A 21,233-nucleotide genomic window follows, 5' to 3' on the forward strand; every position below is an offset into this window, starting at 1 on the left:
GCATAGTTTATGACGGTCAATTTACTGTACATCTGCAGGCCTAAAATGCAGACTTGCCTCTTACTTATTTTGTTTCCCTTTTCAGTGAAGTTACTCAAAAACACAGTAAAATTATAAATATTGTTGTACTGCGATAATTTTTTTTCAGTGTGCAGATGATGCTTTATTGAGCTGTATACTTCAAAAAAATATTTCTATCCACCCATTTGCCAAGCACCCAGATCCAGATTTAGAAATTCCCATCACCCCAGGACGTTCCCTTGTGCTCTCTTGCCAGCCCAGGACCTTCAAAAGTACCCCCAACTGCTCTTATTTTTTAAAAGCTATTTTTGATTTAAAAGAAATGAGCTGGCTGTTTTGTACAAATGCAGAAATTGCATCAAATAAGACACACACATACGGCTTCCTTGACTCTGGATCTCCATCTGTTTTTTGGGGAGGCCGCACAGAAAGTATTTTCATTGAAACTCAGACTGTCAGCCGGCAGACACTGTCTACAGCATGTCAGATTTGCTCTCTCCTTTTTCTCATAATTGAAAATATGAAGGCCATTGCACCTGAAGGCAGCGCGCTGAGGCTGCCCATCTTCCACTTGGTTTTTGTTAAAGAACTCATTTCCTGATGCATCATCACACAGCCCCCCGCTGTCATCGTGGCCACGTGCAAGCTCCTGTCTGCACGCGGGAAAGAATGGAGTTTCCTTACAGAGAGGCCCTGCTTCTTTACTGAGAGTAAGAGGCTGAGCAAACATTTCATTTCTAAAGGCAAGAGAATAAAACAAAGCATAGAAAGTCAAACTCCCCAAATCTCACCTCCCTTCCTCACTATGCTATTTTGTTCACCTTGCTCATCCAACCAGCTCTTGGGTGTGTACCTTACTTAACCCTTTGAGTGCCATGCGTAGTTCAAAATTTGTATCAACATGAGAAGAAGTTGTATCAATATATAACCTGAGGTACAAAAAAGAACAAAATGTAAAATATAAATTATCCATTGCTATTTACATTTATAGCCATCAAAAAAAGAATCACTGGGAGCAATGCTGGCACTTTTGAAATATTTTGTCAGGGTCGCTCACAGCGACATTGGCACTCAAAGGGTTAAAGTTTAAATGACTAATAGATGCAGACATGGTAAATTGTTTCAGTTCCTTTTAGTTTTTTTAATCAAATGGTATATTTTTATATTTTTATTTCCTTACTGTCCCCTATTACAATGCAAGAACCACATAGGCTGGGACTCTGTTCTTTACCACCTAAAACTGCCTGGCACAGAGTAACTAGTCAATAAATATTTATTGAACAAATGAATGAATCAGTGTCCTAATGTTCTGTGGGAGAACTTCAGGTTTTTATTCTGCAGAGATGAGAAAATGTAAAGGAGAGGAGCCGGCTCATTGGAGCCTGTATGATGTTGCCAAATTACGTGACAGGCAGGGGAAGCCAGCAAAACTTGCCTGGCCCCTTCTGTAAGCTGCTAGCGAATTCCCACTAGCAATAAAGCGAACCATGGTGAAGGCAAGCCAGGAAGCTCCTCCACCTGCCTTTGATCCTCGGTCAGGTTGCTGGGTCCACAGCTAGGACTGTTTTCACGTTGCTAGGAGGTTTCAAATTAATTATTTACCTTTTCAACATTATGGTGGACAGAGGCACTTGATGCATGCTGGTTCATAAGGAGCTCAGTGATATTAGAATTGGGAGTTTATTCCCAGTGAAAGATTCTTGAGGAAAAGAAAACCATTTCAAGAGAAAACAACTTTTCAGATAGAAATACAAATTTTAATAAGTGATCTGCCTGCCTAAGGCAAAGATCGCCACTGTACTATTTTGGGAGAGTTAATTCTAATGGTTACAGTAATCTGTCTTGTATGGGAACTAAGGACAAAGGATGCTTCTGTGTTTTTCAGGAGAGGGAAGAGAGTCTCAAGCATGTTGCTATTTCTTTGTTTGGGGACCACGTTGAGGATACTATGCAGAATACCACAAATCCTCAGCAGTTTGTGCATATATCAGAGGGGGTAGAACCTATGGTGTGCTTTTAGGATTAAAATACTTAATAAGGAAAATTATAAAGTAATGATGATAGTATTAATAATCACAATTCTCTGAGCACCTGCTACCAGTCAGGCACTCTCGTTATCCTACAGGCGTGGAGCACCATCACACAAGGCAGATAGGGTTCTCACTGTTTTTGAGATAAGCAAGATGAGGAGATTAAGCCATTTTCCCTAAGGCACAAAACCAGTAAGGGACCAAAGTTAGATGTGAACCCAACTTTAACAGATGTCGAAGTTCATTTATTGTTTTCTAGTCTACCACATTTCTTCCTTAGAAAAAGAATCTGTTACTAACTTATCATCCTCTTTTGTCTGTGAAGCCAGCAGAGATGGTTGTAGACACCTTAGTTGCCTTGTACTTCTTTTATTTTTCTTCAGACATCCAGACTTCTCATGACCCGTCATTTTTAAAAACCTCTCCAGCCTTCCCCCAGCAGCCTCATGGAGTAGAAGCATTGTTTACTGTGGATCCAGGGAACTGGGTCATTGACCCAGCTTACCCATAAAGAGCTATTTGACCTTGACTAAATCTCTGGGCCTCATCCTCCAGTCAAATCCCTACACTGTTCAAGATTTCTCTGATTCTAAACTGACAGTGAAGGTGAACAGCTTAAAGGATTTACTCTTATAGGTGAATTTGCACTCTTGAATATGATGAAAGCCTTAAGTGCAAGTTCTAATGCTCCTTTCTAAAACTGAATTCATTGGAGTGCCATTGATTAATAAAATTATATAAGTTTCAGGCGTACAGTTCTATGACACGTCGTCTGTATACTGTTTTTTTTTGTGTTCGCCAACGCAAGTCAAGTTTCCTTACAGCACCATTTATCCCCCCTTTCCCCTCTCCCAACTCCTCCCACCTTCCTCGACCCCCTTTCCCTCTGGTAATCACCATACTGTTGTCTGTCTATGAGGTTTTGTTTGTTTGTTTTTTGCTTAACCCCTTTACCTTTTCCAGCCAGTACCCTTAAGGTAGGAACTTTCTGGCAATCTGGATATATAGGTGAGATATTTTCCCCCAAGAACATAAGGACAACCTTTCTTTACAATGTAAGACTGTTGAATCCTCTCAGTTGCACCTTGAAATTTCTGAACCATGTGACATGCTAATGTCAGAGAGATTTGACAGGATGCATCAAGTATCTAACAAGACTGTCATCTTAATCCATTGAGACTTTAAGTGAAATTAGCCTGGGGACAAGTTAGAAGTCACGTTAAAAGTGCATTATTAATATAACTGACATATGGGAAGAGGGATGGAAGAGTTAGGCAGTCAGTCCCCAACCTTTTTGGCACCAGGGATCGGTTTGGTGGAAGACAGTTTTTCCACGGGGCTACATGGAGGGGGTGTGGGGACAGGACCTGGAGCTCAGGCAGTAATGGGAGCTGAGCAGAGCTTTGATTCCTTACTGGCTTCTCACCTCCTGCTGTGCAGCCTGGTTCCTGACAGGCCAGGGGCCAATACTGGTCTGTGGCCCAGGGCTTGGGGACCCCTGGATTAAAAGACACTACCAAGCTGGCTGTCTGATCAAGATATCCTTTAATATAGTGGGTTTTAAACTCTGGTGGACATAAGTGCCATCTGAGGGGTGAGGTAGGAATGCAGATTCTCAGGCCCACTTGATAAGCAGCCCAGGTAATACTGATGCTGGTGTCCTGGAGCACATTTTAAGAGGCACTGTTTCAGCATGTTCTAAGGGATGACTTTAATTACCGTCTACATCAGTGGTTTGCAACCTTTGTCATCTCACAGCACACATAAACTAATTACTAGAATTCTGCAGCACACCCAAAAACATACTTCTTTGCCAATCTGGCAAAATATAGGTATAATTTTGATTCATTCACAAAAACAATTGTTGTGTTGGCTGTTGTCTTTTTTCTTTTCTTTTTTTTTGGGGGGGGCAGTCTAAGGGAAAAGAGGTCAGTGATCCTGACTAAATAGTCACGTATTACATGTTTTAAACATTCTTGGGGCACACCAGTTGAAAATCACTGGTCTACATGGTAGAGGAAAAGAAGAAAATCTTGAAAGGGAAATAACAAAGAGGATTGACAAAGGGCTCTGCAGTTTTTCAATAGCACCAGCATTTTCTTTGGGAAATATTACTTTCTATTTGAAACCATGGCAAGACCATTGGGCTCAAGGAAGCTTCTAAGTGACAGGACCAGGGTTGGTGACAGGAGGGGTTGGTTAATCAAGAGCCTTGTTCACAGTGGAGAGGCGTGCAGTGAGGTCATGGCAGTGAAGCCAAGGTTAGTCCCTGGGCAGCCAAGAACATGATGGGTGTGGCTAGAAAATGGGAGAGCTACTAAGGGAGGTGGGAGGACACTACACTGTCCAGGCGCCGCATGAATGTGCAGAGGCAGGCGATGGAACTACTCAGGGAGGTGGCAGTGCCTCAGGGTGCTAGCTCTGATCTCTGACTAGACATTAGCCATGGAAAATTTCAGAGGATATTGAGAAGGTGGCTGCAACACATGCATCGGATTAGCCTCAACTAAAAATTTACAAAAGCTCATGGTGCTGGTCAGGGATGAAGGCAGAACACCCCGGAGGACCAGTTCCAGGTCCTTAGTGAGGAGGGATTAGTGTTCAATAGAACTCCACCTGGGTTGTAATCTAGTACATCCACCCAGCAATTTTTGGCAAGCATTTATTGGACCCCATGCATATCAGATACTTGAAAGAACAGTTTCTCTCTTGAAGGACATCATAGTTTAATACAATCAATATATTATATGTTTATATATTATTGTAATGGAATATATGCCAATACTTACACATTTATTTTTCAACTTTTAAAAGTTGTTTCCAAATCCCCATGTAAAGAATCCTTCCAGATTAATGTAAATCAGGCACAATGAAGTGAATCAGGAAAGACATTTAATTAATCCCTTGGTACCTACAGAAGTGCTCACACTGGTTGGATAAGTAGATAATCTGCCCTTACAGACCTAGAACCTGAGGGAGTTCTTTGGGTTGATCAGAGAAGTATGAATTTCAATAATCATTTGATGCCCCTGAATCAAAACTCAGGGTACCAGTGTGACAGCTCTATGTGAGACACACAGGCAGACATACACAGGAGTCTGTCAAGATGAGGAGGCAGAGAAGAGAAGTATGACCCAGAAGAGGGAACAGATCAAGTTTCCAGTGGGAAAACTAAGTGATGAGGAGATAGCCAACCTAACAGACAAGGAGATGGCCCACTAAGGAGACACGAGTTCAAAACACTAGTGATAAAGATTCTCACAGATTTCACAGATATGCTTAAGTACGGCAAACACATAAGGGAAGAAGTGACGGCTATGCTAAGTGAAACGAAGGAAAATCCACACAAAACCAATGGTGAACGGAAGGGAACCAGGGTTCAAATCAATGATTTGGAACATAAGGAAGAAAAAAAAATGTCAACCAGTACAAAATGAGGAAACAAGAACTGAAAAAAATGCGGAGAGGCTTAGGAACCTCTGGGACAACTTTAAACATACCAACATCCAAATCATAGGGGTGCCAGAAGAAGAAGAGGAAGAGCAAGAAATTGAAAGCTTATGTGAAAAAATAATAAAGGAAAACTTCCCAAATTTGGAGAAGGAAATAGACATCCAAGTCCAGGAAGCACAGAGAGTCTCAAACAAGCTAGACCCAAAGAGAACCACACCAAGACACATCATAATTAAAATGCCAAAGGTTAAAGATAAAGAATCTTACAAGCAGCAAGAGAAAAGCAGAGAGTTACCTACAAAGGGGTGCCTATAAGACTGTCAGTTGATTTCTCAAAAGAAACTTTGCAGGCCGGAAGGGACTGGCGAGAAGTATTCAATGTAATGAAAAGCAAGGACCTACAACCTAGATTCCTCTATCCAGCAAATGTATCATTTAGAATGGAAGGGCAGATAAAGTGCTTCCCAGACAAGGTCAGACTAAAGGAGTTCATCATCACCGAGCCATTATTATATGAAATGTTAAAGGGACTTATTTGAGAAAAAGATCAACACTATGAACATTAAAATGACAACAAACTCACAACTATCAGCAACTGAATCTAAAAAATAAAAACAAAATCCAATTAAGCAAACCAGAACAGGAACAGAATCATAGGTGCTGGGATCATTTGGAGGGTTATCAGCTGGGAGGGGGAAGGAGGAGAAATGGGGAAATGGTTCAGGGACTAAGAAGCATAACTGGTTGGCACGGAATAGACAGGGGGAAGTTAAGAATGATATAGGACAGGGTGAAGCCAAAGAACTTATAGGCATGACCCACGGACATGAACTAAGTGGGGTGGGATTGCTGGAGGCAAGGGGGTACTGGGAAGAGGGAAGCAAAGGGAAAAGAAACTGGGACAACTGTAACAACATAATCAATAAAATATACTTACAAAAAAATCCCAGCGTACCCACAAAAAGATCTTGATCCATGGTGAGCAAAACCGAGGCAAAAAGTGAACATTTTAAACTCATCTGAAAGCTCTGTAATTAAAGGACTGCTTTGAAATTACTCATCATATAAAGCAGAGAGCAGGCCTTGCTCACTGCAGCCTGAGCTGCTCACCTGGCCCACGGGCAGGCCCATATGTGGCTGCACCTGGGAAAGCTTTCCACGTAAGTAAAGGTTGAAAATCCACGCTGTGTAAATTATTAGGGGTTCCAGAAAGATCCCAATGCATCAAACACCTTTTAACTGTTGGCTGCTATATATAATTAACTAAAAGCTCTCATGGCTATTAAGATGCAAATGTAGGGAGAGAATTGTGTTTCAAGTACTGTTAGTCATTTCCTCCTTTGTGTATATGACTTGATAGATTTCCAGATTCCCTACTGATATCCCCAAGGGCAGACTTTGATACCGAGAGTAGCAAACAGAAGGGTGATACTGGATGGAACACAGGGTTCAGAAGAGTGTGGCAGTGGCACCAGAGATAAATTATTGTTTTTAATATTGTCTAGGGTGGAACCTAAACCCCAGGTCGGCCCTAAGCTGTACGATCAGACTCTGCCCTCTTAGTTAATTCCAAATAAGAAAGTATAAGACGTGTTTTCCCCAGCTGACCTTGGGATTTCGCGGAGAGGCATGGCCACACTTCCGATTCAGCAGCTGTTCTCCTCCTCTTCCCCGACTAAGATGGCAGTGAGTGACTAGAAAAGTCCGTGTTTACCAAACACTCTACAGGCATTGCACAAAATACCCATATGCATTGGGCAGTACTAGCTGAGAAGGACGAAAATACAATATCTTCTTCCATCTGTGCCTGGTTTCTTCAGAAAATGTGCACACATATGGCTGGCCTGTGTTAATTAAGTCCAAATATGGACAGGATTCCACTTGGAACACAACTGATAAATCTGCAGCTACAATTTTTCCAAATGCTTTGGTAGTTCCTGAACGAAAAGGTTTTGAAGGTGTGGCATTGGAGAGGGCTAGATTGGACACCACCATGATGCAGAGCTCAAATTACCAAAGATTCAAATAGGGCCCACGTTTTAGTTACATTTTAAATCTCAGAGTCATTTTACTTCTAGTATTATATGATTCATCCAAACATTCGTGAAGCTAAAATGGTATTAGCCTGCACATTAAAATAATGAGGACTGACTTGTGCACCCTCTGGTCACAATGTGTCTGAGCACTCAGGCATTTAACAGCGAGCGTCATGGAGGTGAAGAAAGAGAGAAAAGCACTGGATAGCAATTTTCTTAACATTTTGTTTGGGATTACTTTACTTTTGGCAAAAGGGAAAGAGAACAAGGAGTTGTGTGCCGAAAATGTGGTTTTAAGGAAACTAAAAGAACTTCGTGTCTGCTGACAGCTACTTTGCTGATGTTTTGCTACATTAAGACTTATATTGTGGTAACTGGCAGAGAGTTGGTGGCCATGTTTCTGGTAGCGAAGGCTGGAGAGAGAACAGAGTGCTCGTCAGGTGGCAGGATGGTCCACCCTTAATTAGATAACACATTGAAACGAGGCACAGTGCCTGAGTTTACTCTTAACAAGCTGCTGAAGAGGAGGCCCAAGACATTATCTGAAAGAAGATGCAACTATCACTTCCGTTATGAGCTACATGCCTTCCAAAGGGAGGAAACCCAAAGCAAGGCAACCCGTCTGCTCAGGACTAAGCATGGAAGTGGGGTGGAGCCTGAATGTGACAGGTACCAAGTAAGGAAATGTCTGCCTGTTTGGGTTAGGAAGAATAGGGAGATCTGTCACCCCCACTTTCCTGCCCCCTTGATCCTACAGCCAAGCCAGGTCATTCCAACATTCACTGCACATTTAGTGTGCATCTGGCCCTGAGAATAACTGCAGATCAAAGCAAGGTTAAGTGGCTTCTCACAGTCACTTAGTAAGACGAGATTTGAATCCAGCTCTTCCCAAACCTCTCAGCCAACATCCGCAGCACTCACAGAGCGGTCTGTCTTTAATCTCCTAGCTCTCTTAGTACTTTCTATCCCTCATCTGACTGCTCATAATTAGAAAAATATCCCTACTAAAATGAGCCATCACATAAAACATTTGTTTTATTGTCTTTTGAAAGGAATGATCAGTCAGATAAGGGATGGGCTGGCTCTGAGTGTGTGTCAAGTGTGGAACTTCACAGTTATATATGTCCTTAATTGTCTTTTACTGACTGTCCAATGAAAAATGTAGTCTCTTCAGAACAGGTGCTGGTTTGTCATTTTTAATGCCACAAGCAAGGAGAGCTGAGCTTTGAGGATGGACAATTTTTTTTTCCATTTTAAAGTGGAGCACCTTTCCTTTGGCTTATATGCTATGAGAACATGCTAAAGTAATTCATATATCTCGTAAGAGCCATAGTGATACTATGCCTATTTATTTGGGGGATTAATGCCATCAAGGGAGGCTTTCAAAAGCAGCACTATGGACCAGAGAGAAGCCCCTGTCAACGTAAGTTGAGCAGGCTCACCAGGACCTCTGAATTTTCTTTGACTTTCTGCCACAAGAAATTTCAGGTAATGATTAATAGCAGATTAGCCCTTCAATTCTGCTGGCTCAAATCCGCCATGTGATTTCCATTAGTCTACATATCCAAGTAATAATTGTCCCAGCAAACCATTTTTGTATAACTGTCTAAAAGTATTTAAACCTATAATTCATGGACACATTCTAAAATAATATCTCATGGTTACTCCTGCTGATTGAATCAGAGGGTACAAATGATGTAATTTGCTAGCAGGAAATTTCTCTACAGGGAGCTCAGTATTAAGTAGTTGTCACTGTGTAAACTATATGTTGAATGTTAGGCTGCCTCTTAAACTACAGGTAGTCCAATCTGTCCCACTCCAAAATCAGGTTCATCTCCTCAGGAGCTGGATATTCAGTTTGGGAGAGCAAAATTCAAAGACCCCAAAACAGTTTGAGATAGGCACCCGAAATTTATTGTTGACACTATTACACATGTCCCCATTTCCCCCCTTTGCCCACCTCTACCCAGCCCTTGACCACCACCACCACCACCCCCTTTCCTTAGGCCATCACCACTCTGTTGCCCATGCCTGTGGGTCATCATGCATGCATGTTCCTTGGCTAATCCCTTCACCTTCTTTCACCCAGTCCCCTCCCACCTTCCCTCCGACAGCTGTCAGTCTGCTCCCTATATCCACGCCTCTGTTTCTATTTTGTTCCTCAGTTTCCTTTGTTCATTACATTTCACATATAAGTGAGATCATATGGTATTTGTCTTTCTCTGATTGGCTGATTTTACTTAGCATAGTGATGTCCAGGCATCTTAAATTTAAAACCTCCTCTTGCTGATTCCCAAGATCCAAGGGACATGAGGGTCCCACTCTTATTTCCTTGTCCAGAAGGAATGCTGAGGTTTGGGAAGGAGATCATTTTAGGTAATAGACTTATGATAGAGCTAGAAGGAGCTGCCTCAGGCTTCATCTGATCTCCTCATTCAAACTTGTTTTATAGCTAGATAAGGGAACTGAGATTCAGAATGATAAACCGATGGGGTTACAGGGGCCGTTCTAGAAACCTGGAGGATACAGTAAGTGATGTAAGTGTGGAGCTCCTGATGAGCTACCTTCTTGGTATTCTGTTCTTTGCACCATTGTTTTCAAAGTGAACTCTGATGAAGGTTAATGTAGTGGGAACTTACCTCCAAAAGGAGGAAAACCTACTGGTTGCTATTGCTAGTTTAATCAGGTAAACAGTGAAGAACAAGAGGTCATGCCAGCTGCCATGTATTTCTTTGTACAGTTTCCTCTTGTCCCTTACTCTGCTGTGTTTGAACCAGTATTATGCCCTTGAGTGTATGTGTATTTCTGAATTGGATCAGGAGCTCAGTAGAGCTTTATAGCACTTTAAGAGAGTCTGTCATGTACAGAACACACTTCCTAGACTGTAATACTTCTACCCTCAGCCATGCATTTTTGAAAACTACTGTCCAAAAATACCCCCTCCACACCACTTAGTTCACCTATTGCTGAATCCACCAGTGTATGCACATGCCAGCGCTTCCCACCCTCCTGGCCTGGCTTGCCTCTAGGAAGAATGGAATCATGGTTTCCATGGCATTGCCCAGCACTTCTCTGAAGCCTCTCTGCTTAATTCTGATGTGGGCGCTTATGTTGCAGTCATTAATTACTGCATTAAATGAAGTCACAAAACTAATGAGGATTTGGACATAGAGTTGGAAAATGAGAGTGTAATTTTGCCTGGATTATAGGATATAAAGGTAAACACGGTCCAAAAGAACATGCAGAGAATAAATTACAGCTTTTTATAGCTGCTTTCAAGCAGAAAATATGGGCTTCCGTGTCTCATCAAAACTGAGAGTAAGATAATCAAAGTATCACCATTGGTAACATTTAAACAGGGTTTGGTTCACTGTACATTTTATTTTTGGCTCTGACATCTAAATAGAGAATGTTCTTTTTTTCTATGCCATGGAAATCATTCTATAACTAAAGTTAGAAGCTTTTCAAGTTCTTGCATCAGACCTTAGGATGAGCCAGGAATAAGAGGCTATGTGAGAAAAGTTGTCCTTTCATGTGTGTAGGTAGTCGGTCACTAGAGAGGATTTTGGGGACAGCACCATTAGGTATCTGTCTAGAAATCTACACCCCACCTACTCTCAGCAGCGCCTGTAATATCTGTCATTTGTGGGAGAAGGTGTGTCAATCCCCAAGAGTTCTTTATACAACTCAAGTACTACTGGGAAGGTGGAACCACTGTATTATCAATACCTGTCATTATGAATGAAATAAAAAGGTATTAACAAGAAAATAATCTCCAAAGCCATAAAGGAATAAGTTTCAGTTCAGATAATGTTTCATAATGAGGGTGGCAGATACCTTGGTGATCTCAGGTGCAATTGTGGAGGGACAGTCCTATAATTATTTATGGGTTGGAGGACTTTCTGCAGTTAGAGGGTAGCAAAGGCCCCCAGGTACCTTGTTAGTCAGACAAGATGCTGAAGGCATATAGTATTTCCTTAACGGCATTGCTATGGGCATATCCATACTGGAGGCATGCAATAAACCTTGAAGAAGTTGTTAACAGTTGGAAAGCCATAGCTCCCTTAAGAAACACAAGGACCTTTTCCTTTAAATTAAACATAAAGAGTTTAAATAACCTAATACACAAAATATGCATACAGTTTTAGGGGGATTTAAGGACACCCTGCAGGTTTTACCTAGCCCTCAGATTAAACACACCTTAAGGAGTGGGTCAGTCCCATCCTTAATATCTGGAGTTGGTAGGGGTCTGCCTTGGTCAGTTTATTCATTGTCTCGGAAGCTGGAGCAGAAAGCACAATCTTTAAATTAAAAGAAAATACCAAGGAACCCTGCTTGCTCCACCCTGGTGATTTCCTAAGACCCCACCACACCAAACTTGCAGGCCCACCCAAGCTGTTTCCAGTGACTTTTTTTCCTTACAAATGGCCTGCCTTGGCTCATGCTTCAGGTTTTCCTAAAATCTCTCAAGCAAGCAGCATCTGGCCTCAGCATTCTCCATACCTCTTGCTAAGTTGTCCCAGGCTCGGCACTAGTGGCAGCCAGCCTTGGTTCACAGCTTGGCCTCTCCTGGGCACCTCCAAGCCCAGGACAAGTAGCAGGCAGCTTCAGATTGGTTTGTAGCTCAGTCTTGGTGGCCCTGCACAAACATAGGTAGTGGTTGACCTTGGCCTGCACCTCCTGGGAGGCCCCAAGGCCAGCACACCCAGTGGACAGCTTCAGACCACGTTTAAACACCATCCAACCACCTCCACAGTGACACACTCAGGGGTGGATGCAGAGCTTAAGTAAGACCAGCTCTGTGGGATGGGCCCCTGCACAGCTGATCCTCTATGGTGGTTGGTGGTCACAGCCAGTCCTTGCAACTGACCAGCCTGGGAATAAATCCCTCTCATTGATACACTAACAACAATCAAGGCTCAACTACAGCAGGAGAGTGTACACAGGCCACACTATGGGGGTGGACGCACAACTGGAATACTCAGCTTGGGTGATAGGGGAGGTTGTGGCACTGGGCCCCACAGGACAGCTACTACATAAGGCCATCTGCCAAGACTGGGAGACATGGCAGTTCTACCTAAAACACAGAAACAAACACAGGGAGGTAGCCAAAATGAGGAACAAAGGAACATGGCCCAAGTGAAAGAACAGAACAAAACCCCAGCAAAAGAACTAAACAAAGAGGAGACAAGCAAGCTACTATGCAGAGTTCAAAACACTGATTATAAGGATACTCAGCAAACTTAGGGGAAGAGTAGTTGAACTTAGAATTTCAACAGCATAAAAAAGGACATGGAAACCATAAAAAAGAACCAGTCAGATATGAAGTATATACTAACTAGTCATGTCCCTGGCTGGTTTGGCTCAGTGGATTGAGCGTCGGCCTGCGAGCTAAGTGTCGCTGGTTCGATCTTCCAGTCAGGGCACATCAGAGAAGGAAAACTCTGACTCCAAAAAACCTCCGCTGCCTTGCGGCATACCTCTTCAGGGGAAAGGCTAAGGGAGTAAACCCCGACAGAAAATCCGGAGCCGGAGTCCCTAAGGCGGTTCGACGTTGTAGTCAACACCAGCAACTCCTGCGGCGCACCTGAAGCCAAGCTGTATTGACTCCGTCTTTCCCTTGGATCCTTCAGCTGCGAAGAGAGGGGGGGTCTGATGCATGGGCAACAGCAGACCCTCCATATCACCCTGCCCAGGCTCTGTAGCTTCAGCTTCACTGGAGAGGACACTTCAGCGTCATCGCAAGATGTCAATTCAACACGGGAGGAGACAGATACCGTGTCACTCCCGAGTCGGACTGCACAGCCATTCTCGGCGGTGCAGATAGACTCTTAAGAAGCTACACCATCGTCTCTCGAGACGGACGGGCATGGGCTACAGCAGACCCTCCATATCACCCTGCCCAGGCTCTGTAGCTTCAGCTTCACTGGAGAGGACACTCCAGCATCATCGCAAGATGTCGATTTAACACGGGAGGAGACAGATACCGTGTCACTCCCGAGTCGGACTGCACAGCCATTCTCGGCGGTGCAGATAGACTCTTAAGAAGCTACACCATCGTCTCTCGAGACGGACGGCTGCCGACTAACTAGTCATGAGGATTTAAAGGACAGCATAGGGAATATAGTTAATAATATTTAATAACTATGTGTGGTGTCAGATGCGTACAAGATTTATCAGGACGATCACTTAGTAGTTATGTAATGTCTAATCACTGGGGTGTACACCTGAAACTAATATTTTATATCAACTGTAATTGAAAACTAAAAAATGATATAAAAATACCAAGGGTCCCTAGAGTATACTACAATGCCACTTTTGACTGTCTATTCACATGACATGTATTGTACTTTACTAATGCTCTTAACAAAATCATCTCTTTTTCAAAGTTGGGTAAATAGAGGTTCAGAGAGATGGTAAATTTTCCTAGATCACACAGCTAGTGCTGAGGCCAGAGACTCAAGCCCAAATGTATTTGAGTCTAAAACCCTATATTGTGTCTATATAGTACCAGAAGTATTTGACTCTAAATAATCAAGTGTATCAAGTGTATTTGGCTCTAAGACTCTATATTATGTCTACCATAGTATCAGAAGTAACCAGGATAACATTCAACTTCATAAGGTTCAGAGTAGGGGCCCCAAACTATAATACAAACTGACAATTGTGAGATGAACACTTTGGTGCTGAAGTGGAATACACAGTAAAATTAAATCAGCAATGGTGACCAAACATGTCCACTAACTCTTATGGGACAGAAATGTGTGAAAGCAAAACGATGACATAACCCCTCACTTTTTAGCCATTTGTTTATCACATAAACGAATGTTGGGAAAAGCAACTAATTTAAGTTGTAGCAAGTGTGATTTAAGATGAGGAAGAATTTCTGCACAGTGTTAGAGTAACAGAATTATTATAAAGTCCAAAGAAAGAAAACAAAATCTCCTTCTCTGAAAGTCTTTAAAAATAGAATGTTTTCAACAGATTGCCTGAAGGCAGGGAGTTGGCTTAATGAGTCTCATCAGCTCTTTGATCCCTGGCATAGTAAAATTTTTCAGAAAGTAGATATGCTATATAAGCTACATATGCTATATAAAACTATCAAACAGATTTTCCTACAGAAAAATCAACTGTTGCACCTTGAAGTTAAACAGTCTTTTCAGACATTTGCAAAATTTAAATATACTCTATGTTCTCATTGTAAATCTTACCTTCTTCCTACAATAACCCTTTAGAAAATATGTGCCAAAAGGTTGGTTCCAAGATGACATGTCTTTGGAATTGTATTTGTTTGTGTCTTTGGGCTTGAGTTGAAGTAAAGAATTGGTGTGGGTGGGAAATGACAGCACTGGGACAGAAATGAAGAACTTGCTTCTTGTCCTAGCTTTCCTGTTTATCGGCTCCCTTTACTTTAGCCCTCTGAGCTTCCCAAAGAAGTCACCTCCTCATCGGTAAAACAAGGGTGTTAGGTTAGATATTTTGCAAGGTAATACCTTCAACATTAAAAAAAATCTTATGCTTCTATCATAGTCAGGAGTCTTGCAGAAGATTCTCAGAAGCAATGGGAAGTAAAGGAAAAAACAAATATTAGCAAAGACATTGTGGGCATGTGAGACAAGCTGTTTCTTTCTAAAAATACTCACTGTATCTTTTTTTCCTTTCATATTGTGTACCATACACCACGGTGCCCTGACTTCTTCTGCAATGTAGTGTATGTATTCAATTCAACAAATATTGTTTGAACAATGTTGTGGACTAGATTCAAGGCTCACCTCATTATTTCACTATGGATTCAAGCCTTTTAAAGTTACATGAAGTTAGAATTGGTCTTTGAGGACGGTGTACAAGGCAAGATGTGTGAGCTTGTTTACACTTTGGTCAGGGAGGATCAATACTTAATGGGATGGATTGACAGACTTTTAAAAAAGAACATGAGATCAAACATAAGGGAATGAATATTAAAGGAGAAATCAGAAGAGGAGTGGGCAGAATCTGCAGGATGCTTTATAAGGTTCTGATCTACTGTCCCCTCTTTTTTTTTAAATCCCTGCCTTTTGGGAAAAATATATATAAAATCTTGTGAAGTATGTTCTTGCTTGTTATGAAGTCAATGGACTGTTTTGTTTGGTCATCAAATCCTTGAGCTTTGATTTCCATGCAGAGTTAACTTCATTTCTGCTCCTACAAAACTAAAAAAGCATGGACTTGTTCCTGGATGAAATGCTGTTATCCATTTGCTTTATGTTTCAGGAATACGCAAATATAAAATATGACCACAGAATATTTTTAATGTGGACTAATGTTCAAGAAATTATTTAAATGTGTGGAATGGAGGCACTTCATGAGTTTATGTTTCATACTTCTGTTGTATCACTTCCTTGTATCTTTCTTAACTATTTTCATCCTACTATCAGAAAGAAATTTTCATATCAGCTCTTGACAGCTTGGGTATGAATTTAGGCCAGTAGATTTCCTATCCCAGGGGCATATATATATTGTAAACCTGAGAGTAGGGGGAAAGTTGTTCCTAATGCAATGTCAGCAGGGACCTTCCAGCATCATTAACACACCAGAAACTGTACAGCACTTGGCCATAAAATTGGGTTGGACCTAGGCATATGCACCTTGGTATACATTAGCACTAATTACTCCATACCCTCTAGTTAAATTGAATCCAGTGACAGAACTAAATAGGAGTGTGGGTGCCAGCACCCAAATTCTAACAATATTTGAGTAACAGTTCGTTGCAAAGTTAGAGTCACTTTTCATTCCCTTGTTTTCTGTTATTCCTGTTAGTTAATTTATCTGGTGTCTGTCTTCCTTGTTGGACTGGAGCTCTTCCAGGACAGGTACCACATCTTACTCAGCTCTGGATCTCTGGGCCCAACACAATGTCTGGCTCATTGAAAACCCTTTGAGGCAAATAATCAGATTCCTGCCATTCAAATGTGCTGAGAGCTGTATTTCCCTAAAATGACGTGCCCAGTTCTGCTATCACAAGGATCTTTCCCCCTAATTGCATAGAATTCCAATAGTGAAGGAAAAGCTAACCCAGCCTGCCACAGGACAAACTCCACCCAACCCGAAAGAATTGTGAAGGGAAATTCAGAGCCTGATACGCTACAGTTGGAACCAGAGATGGAGAATTGCCTTTGGATGTAGGTCTGGATAACCTTATATTCTTCATGATTAGAGAATAGAAAGAGCTTCATTGGAACAAGAGAACAAAACTGGTTTTATATCAGCAGTGCAAGATGCCAGGTATACACCACGGCAAATGCCACTCAAAGCCCAGAGGGTTAGCTGGGGCAGCTGGTGCCTTGTGCTGATTTTTATAACTCTCCTTCCCTGTTCCATGCTCTGCATGTGTCCCATCTCATCAGGTTACAGGAACTTAGGTTGTGCCCAGCACTGCATCTTACAGCACACGCATCACCATGTGAAATACTTTGTTCTCTTAAAAACTTTTATAAAAATAAAAGTAAACTGTCTTAAAGAATAAAATAGGGGGATTTCCTGGTTCTTTGTGTAAACGGTGACTTTGTTGCTTTTTCCAGATCAGCAGCCTCTTTTGTTCCACAAAATATCAGGGCTGTCAGCCATCAGCAGCTGTGAGGTTACTAGGTTAAGAACGGAATATGCAGTACAGACCTAAATTGTATACAGGGTTGTGAAATGAGATTTTAATGGTGGTGACTCTGTAAACTTGTGAAAAGTATTTGCAAAGATACTAGCTGTCCACTTTTTTGGGTAACAGTATTGGAGAGAAAGAGGGAATTTTATAAAGAATCTTTAAAATGTCAATATTTTTTAATGTGTTAGATATCTCTAATATATAGTACATTGTCTAGTGCCATTGGGAGGAGTTACAAATGATGCAAAATCCAAATATGTTGGCTTTAAGGAGCTTACTAATTAGAAAGAATGTTAACTTTAAACTACAGATAGCCATTATTTTATTTATTGTTCTCATTCTCGGCGTCATGTACTGCGACGTGTTTTTATGTGCTCTATTTCAGGGGCGGGCAAACTGTGGCTGAAGGGTCACACCTAGTCCCCTGCCTGGTTTTGCACATAAAGTATAATTGAAATGCAGCCACATCCAATTGTGTGACTACTGTTTATGCCTTTTTTTTTTTGCACTACAATGGCGCTGTTGAGTAGTTTGACAGAGTTGAAGCAGTCCGACCTTCAGAGCTGAAATGCTTACTGTCTGGCTCTTTCCAAAGAAGTATTTGCTCTCTATCATCCTTTCTCACATGAATAGTCAGGTAAATGTGGTGTTTCCCATTTTACGGTTAAGGTAACTGAGGATTAGAAGTTATGTTACTTAGTAAGTGGTGAAGTTTGGATTTTATTTTAGATATGTTTTATTTCAAAAACTCATGTTCTTTTTTTATTATTATTTTATTTTTGTTTTTTCAATTACAGTTGTCCCCTTTTCCCCCAATTTCTCTCCCCCACCCAGCCCACCCCCTCTCCCACAGTCATATCCCTCCCCGTTGTCTGTGTCCATCAAAAACTCATGTTCTTATGTACAGAAATAGGCAAAATATGAGGTAGGAAGAAATAAGAGCTTTAAAGCTTCACAGACAAACTGTTAATAGAATTCAGAAAACAAATTATTTTGAGCCTGGGGTAATAAAGATTCTGGAGATCATATTCAAATATGGAAGCAAAAATTAATCTTAGGAGTTGTCTATCCCAAGCTCCAGCCCAAGAGACGTTCAGAGATCAGGTTCACAGTTTAGTTAGAAGCAGAGCTGGGATTAGAACCAATTTTCCACTCACTCAGCCCAAAGTATGCTGTCAGTGAGCATGCTGAGCAATTGGATGTGTGTGTGGGGGGTGTGGGGGTGGGGGTGTTAAATGTTATGGAATGGCAGAATTATTTGAAATGAGTCTTTGTACATTATGGTCAATGGTCATTGAACTAAAGGGCCTCTACTTTATTGAATCAATCAAAAACACATTACACAATACCATCATCCATCCACCATCCTACCAAATATATTTTTGTTGTGGAGAATCATACTTCTGAGACCATGGTAACCTCTGACAATCTCACCAACTTTAAGATTCAAATGATAAACAAAAGACCACAAAAGTCAAATATTCAGATACACCTTGCCTTGCAGAATTAGGCATTTCGTGGCCAGGAGAAAAATGGAGAAGTGAACAGGTGCAACCAAAGGGAACTTACCTGATACTGTAAAGCACTTTGCCATTTTTTGAAATCCGAAGCAATTTGTTGTCAGTGGTGACATCATGGAAGTTGGCACCCTTCTCATTGGCAAAGAACAAATCTGGTTTCCAAATGGAGTCCAGCATCGATGGGTCCAAGTCCAGGGAATCATCAGGGTACTCGCTATATGCCAACCGTGAATCATTCCACTGTTGTCTCAGAAAAATGTTCACTCGGTAATCCTACAGAAACGCCATGCATAAGAGTTACTTATCACCCACTCTGGCATACAAGGTCCATCTGTTTTCCCCCTCACTCTTCCCTGATTTGGTGCAGTGTTGGCGTTTGAGTAAACCAGGCTGTGTATACCTTGGTCAAAAACAAGCCACTTACTTCTATAGGGAGTGGGAACAGAGGGGAGAAAAATGAAGGCTCAACCAAACCAGGTTGATTTGGTTGAATATTTATTTTTAAGTTCTTCATTCTGGGAGGAAATAATACAAACTCAAGCTGATTTTGCTATAGAAAAGTAATGATGAGTACAGCAGTCAGTCTGTGATGACAGATTGTCAAATAAAGGTGATTAGTTTTCCAAATCTCTTTCTTCATTCTGCTCAGATTCTCTGGGCAGAAGCGAACCCATTTTGTCCTTTTGGTGGTGAAAAACCTTATTATAAAACCCTTCCATAGTGAGTTAATATTTTTAAGTTCATTAATTAAATATTGGAATGCTTCATGTTGACAAGATAATCAGTTCCCTTATAGCTACTTACTTTTGAATTCTTAAATATTTCATCATTTCTCTGAATGGGTTGTATCTACAGTGAACTTGATGCTTCATCAAAACAGAGATCTTTTCCATGTTCTCCTAATCTGAGCACCTTCTGACAAATATGGTCCTCCCTGTGGGAGCCTCAGGTACACCCTCGTATTCCCACTTGGTCTGGGAATTTCCTTCTGTGCTAATGAATCAGCTTGGGGCAGTACTGCTCTCCTGGGGATTTCTACTGAAAGGCCTTTAGGTTTATGATAACTGTTACTTCACTTGATAGAGTGGAGCCCGATAGAGGTTTCAACAGTATTTCTTAGTCAAGTGGGGCTATGGCTTAGAGTTACTAGTTGTCTATTCATGCCACTTACGGCTATTTAGGGTAGCATATACTCATTCCTTCTTACTCTTTTTTCTTTACCTTTTTAGTCTTATTTGCTTTTTTTTTCCCCCATATCTTTGGCACCTGGATTTTTTGTAATTGTTTACATTTCTCTAGTGGTGGCCAAGTTGCCCTAGTTTGCCTGAGAACTTCCCAGTTTTAGCCCCCAAAGTCCCACATTCAGGGAACCCAGTTAGCCCCAGGCAAAAAACAGGATGGTTAGTTAATCTACCACGTATAATGGAGACCACCTCAGGATAGCCAATTTTGGTTAATTACCCTTAGGGCCGATAGAAAAAAAAACGACTAAGATATAAAGATCAGGGTGTATGGAAAAGAGTTTCAGTGCAGTTCCTTCTATATATTACTCAACTAAATTCCCATGACTTCTTTTCAAATACAGCCAGCCTGATGATCAGGCTGATAGAGTATTTTGAAGTTGGCAGTTTTAGAGTGTCCAATGTAGTCAGCCTAAAGAATGCTAATAATCAAATAGTTACTAACTTCTGAAAATCAGTCGTCAAATCCAGCTCATTTGGAAAGGCTGAAATATTAAAAGAAATATCCTTAAGGTTCTCAATTGTACAACCTAAGAACTTTCTGACTTGGAAAATGTTATCAGCTGACTTTTAGTTGAGATTATACTAGGCCTTGCACAGCCCATTCTCAGATGGAAGAGGGCGCTGTTGCAGGCCCAGCCATACTTGCATCCCATCCAGTGTGTTCACTGGATGCATATCCCCCCACAGAGGGTGAACTGAGGAAATGACAAAACCTCAAAGTTTTCCTCATCATGTACTTTGGGATTGTCCAAATGAACTGGAGGGTTGTAACTGGGAAGAGATTACCAGGCCTATGCTTCACTGGCAACAGGAGTTACTGGAAGCTTTGGAGTTTTGCATGAATAAAGACTGGGAGGTGTGGTTTGTGGAAAATACAAAAGAACAGCATTGAAAACAAAATAATTCAATATAAGTATGCACTGGATACATCAACTGTGAGATTTTTTAAAGGTTTCTTGTGAGGGTGGGGTGGGTACAGCTTCTCCACTATATGACAGCTACCAGTTTTATTTCCCTTAGAGTGAGAACCAGTTTTCTGTAACAGTTTTTTTCTGGGGGGGTGGGTTCTATGAGTTTGTTTCAGTAGAAAGTAAGAGAGAAGAGGACCTCATCCCTTAACCAATTCTAGAGGTAGAGAAACTCTAGTAGGAATATAATGACAGCTGGAAATAACAGAAGTGAATGGGTTAAATGTTTTAGACCATCGGGAGGCCAACAGCGCACCCCCAAGAAGAAATCATAGGCTGGAGAGGCCATAAGAAACCAGGTAGAGAATATTGGGTGGCAAAATCACC

At 41.4% G+C, this 21,233-nt stretch overlaps 1 protein-coding gene across 1 annotated transcript in view; it reads right to left on the reverse strand.

The window, feature by feature from the left end:
* GLRA2 (glycine receptor alpha 2) overlaps positions 1-21,233 on the reverse strand; it is a 171,232-nt gene that overhangs the window by 99,759 nt on the left and 50,240 nt on the right. Inside the window, exon 4 of the mRNA XM_090264283.1 lies at positions 18,744-18,967. Coding sequence (XP_090120409.1) covers positions 18,744-18,967 — 224 coding nt within the window. The remainder of the gene's footprint in view (positions 1-18,743; positions 18,968-21,233) is intronic.

The sequence above is a fragment of the Furipterus horrens genome, unplaced genomic scaffold, assembly GCF_987537825.1.
Source record: "Furipterus horrens unplaced genomic scaffold, mFurHor1.1.pri manual_scaffold_17, whole genome shotgun sequence".
Classification (NCBI taxonomy): domain Eukaryota; kingdom Metazoa; phylum Chordata; class Mammalia; order Chiroptera; family Furipteridae; genus Furipterus; species Furipterus horrens.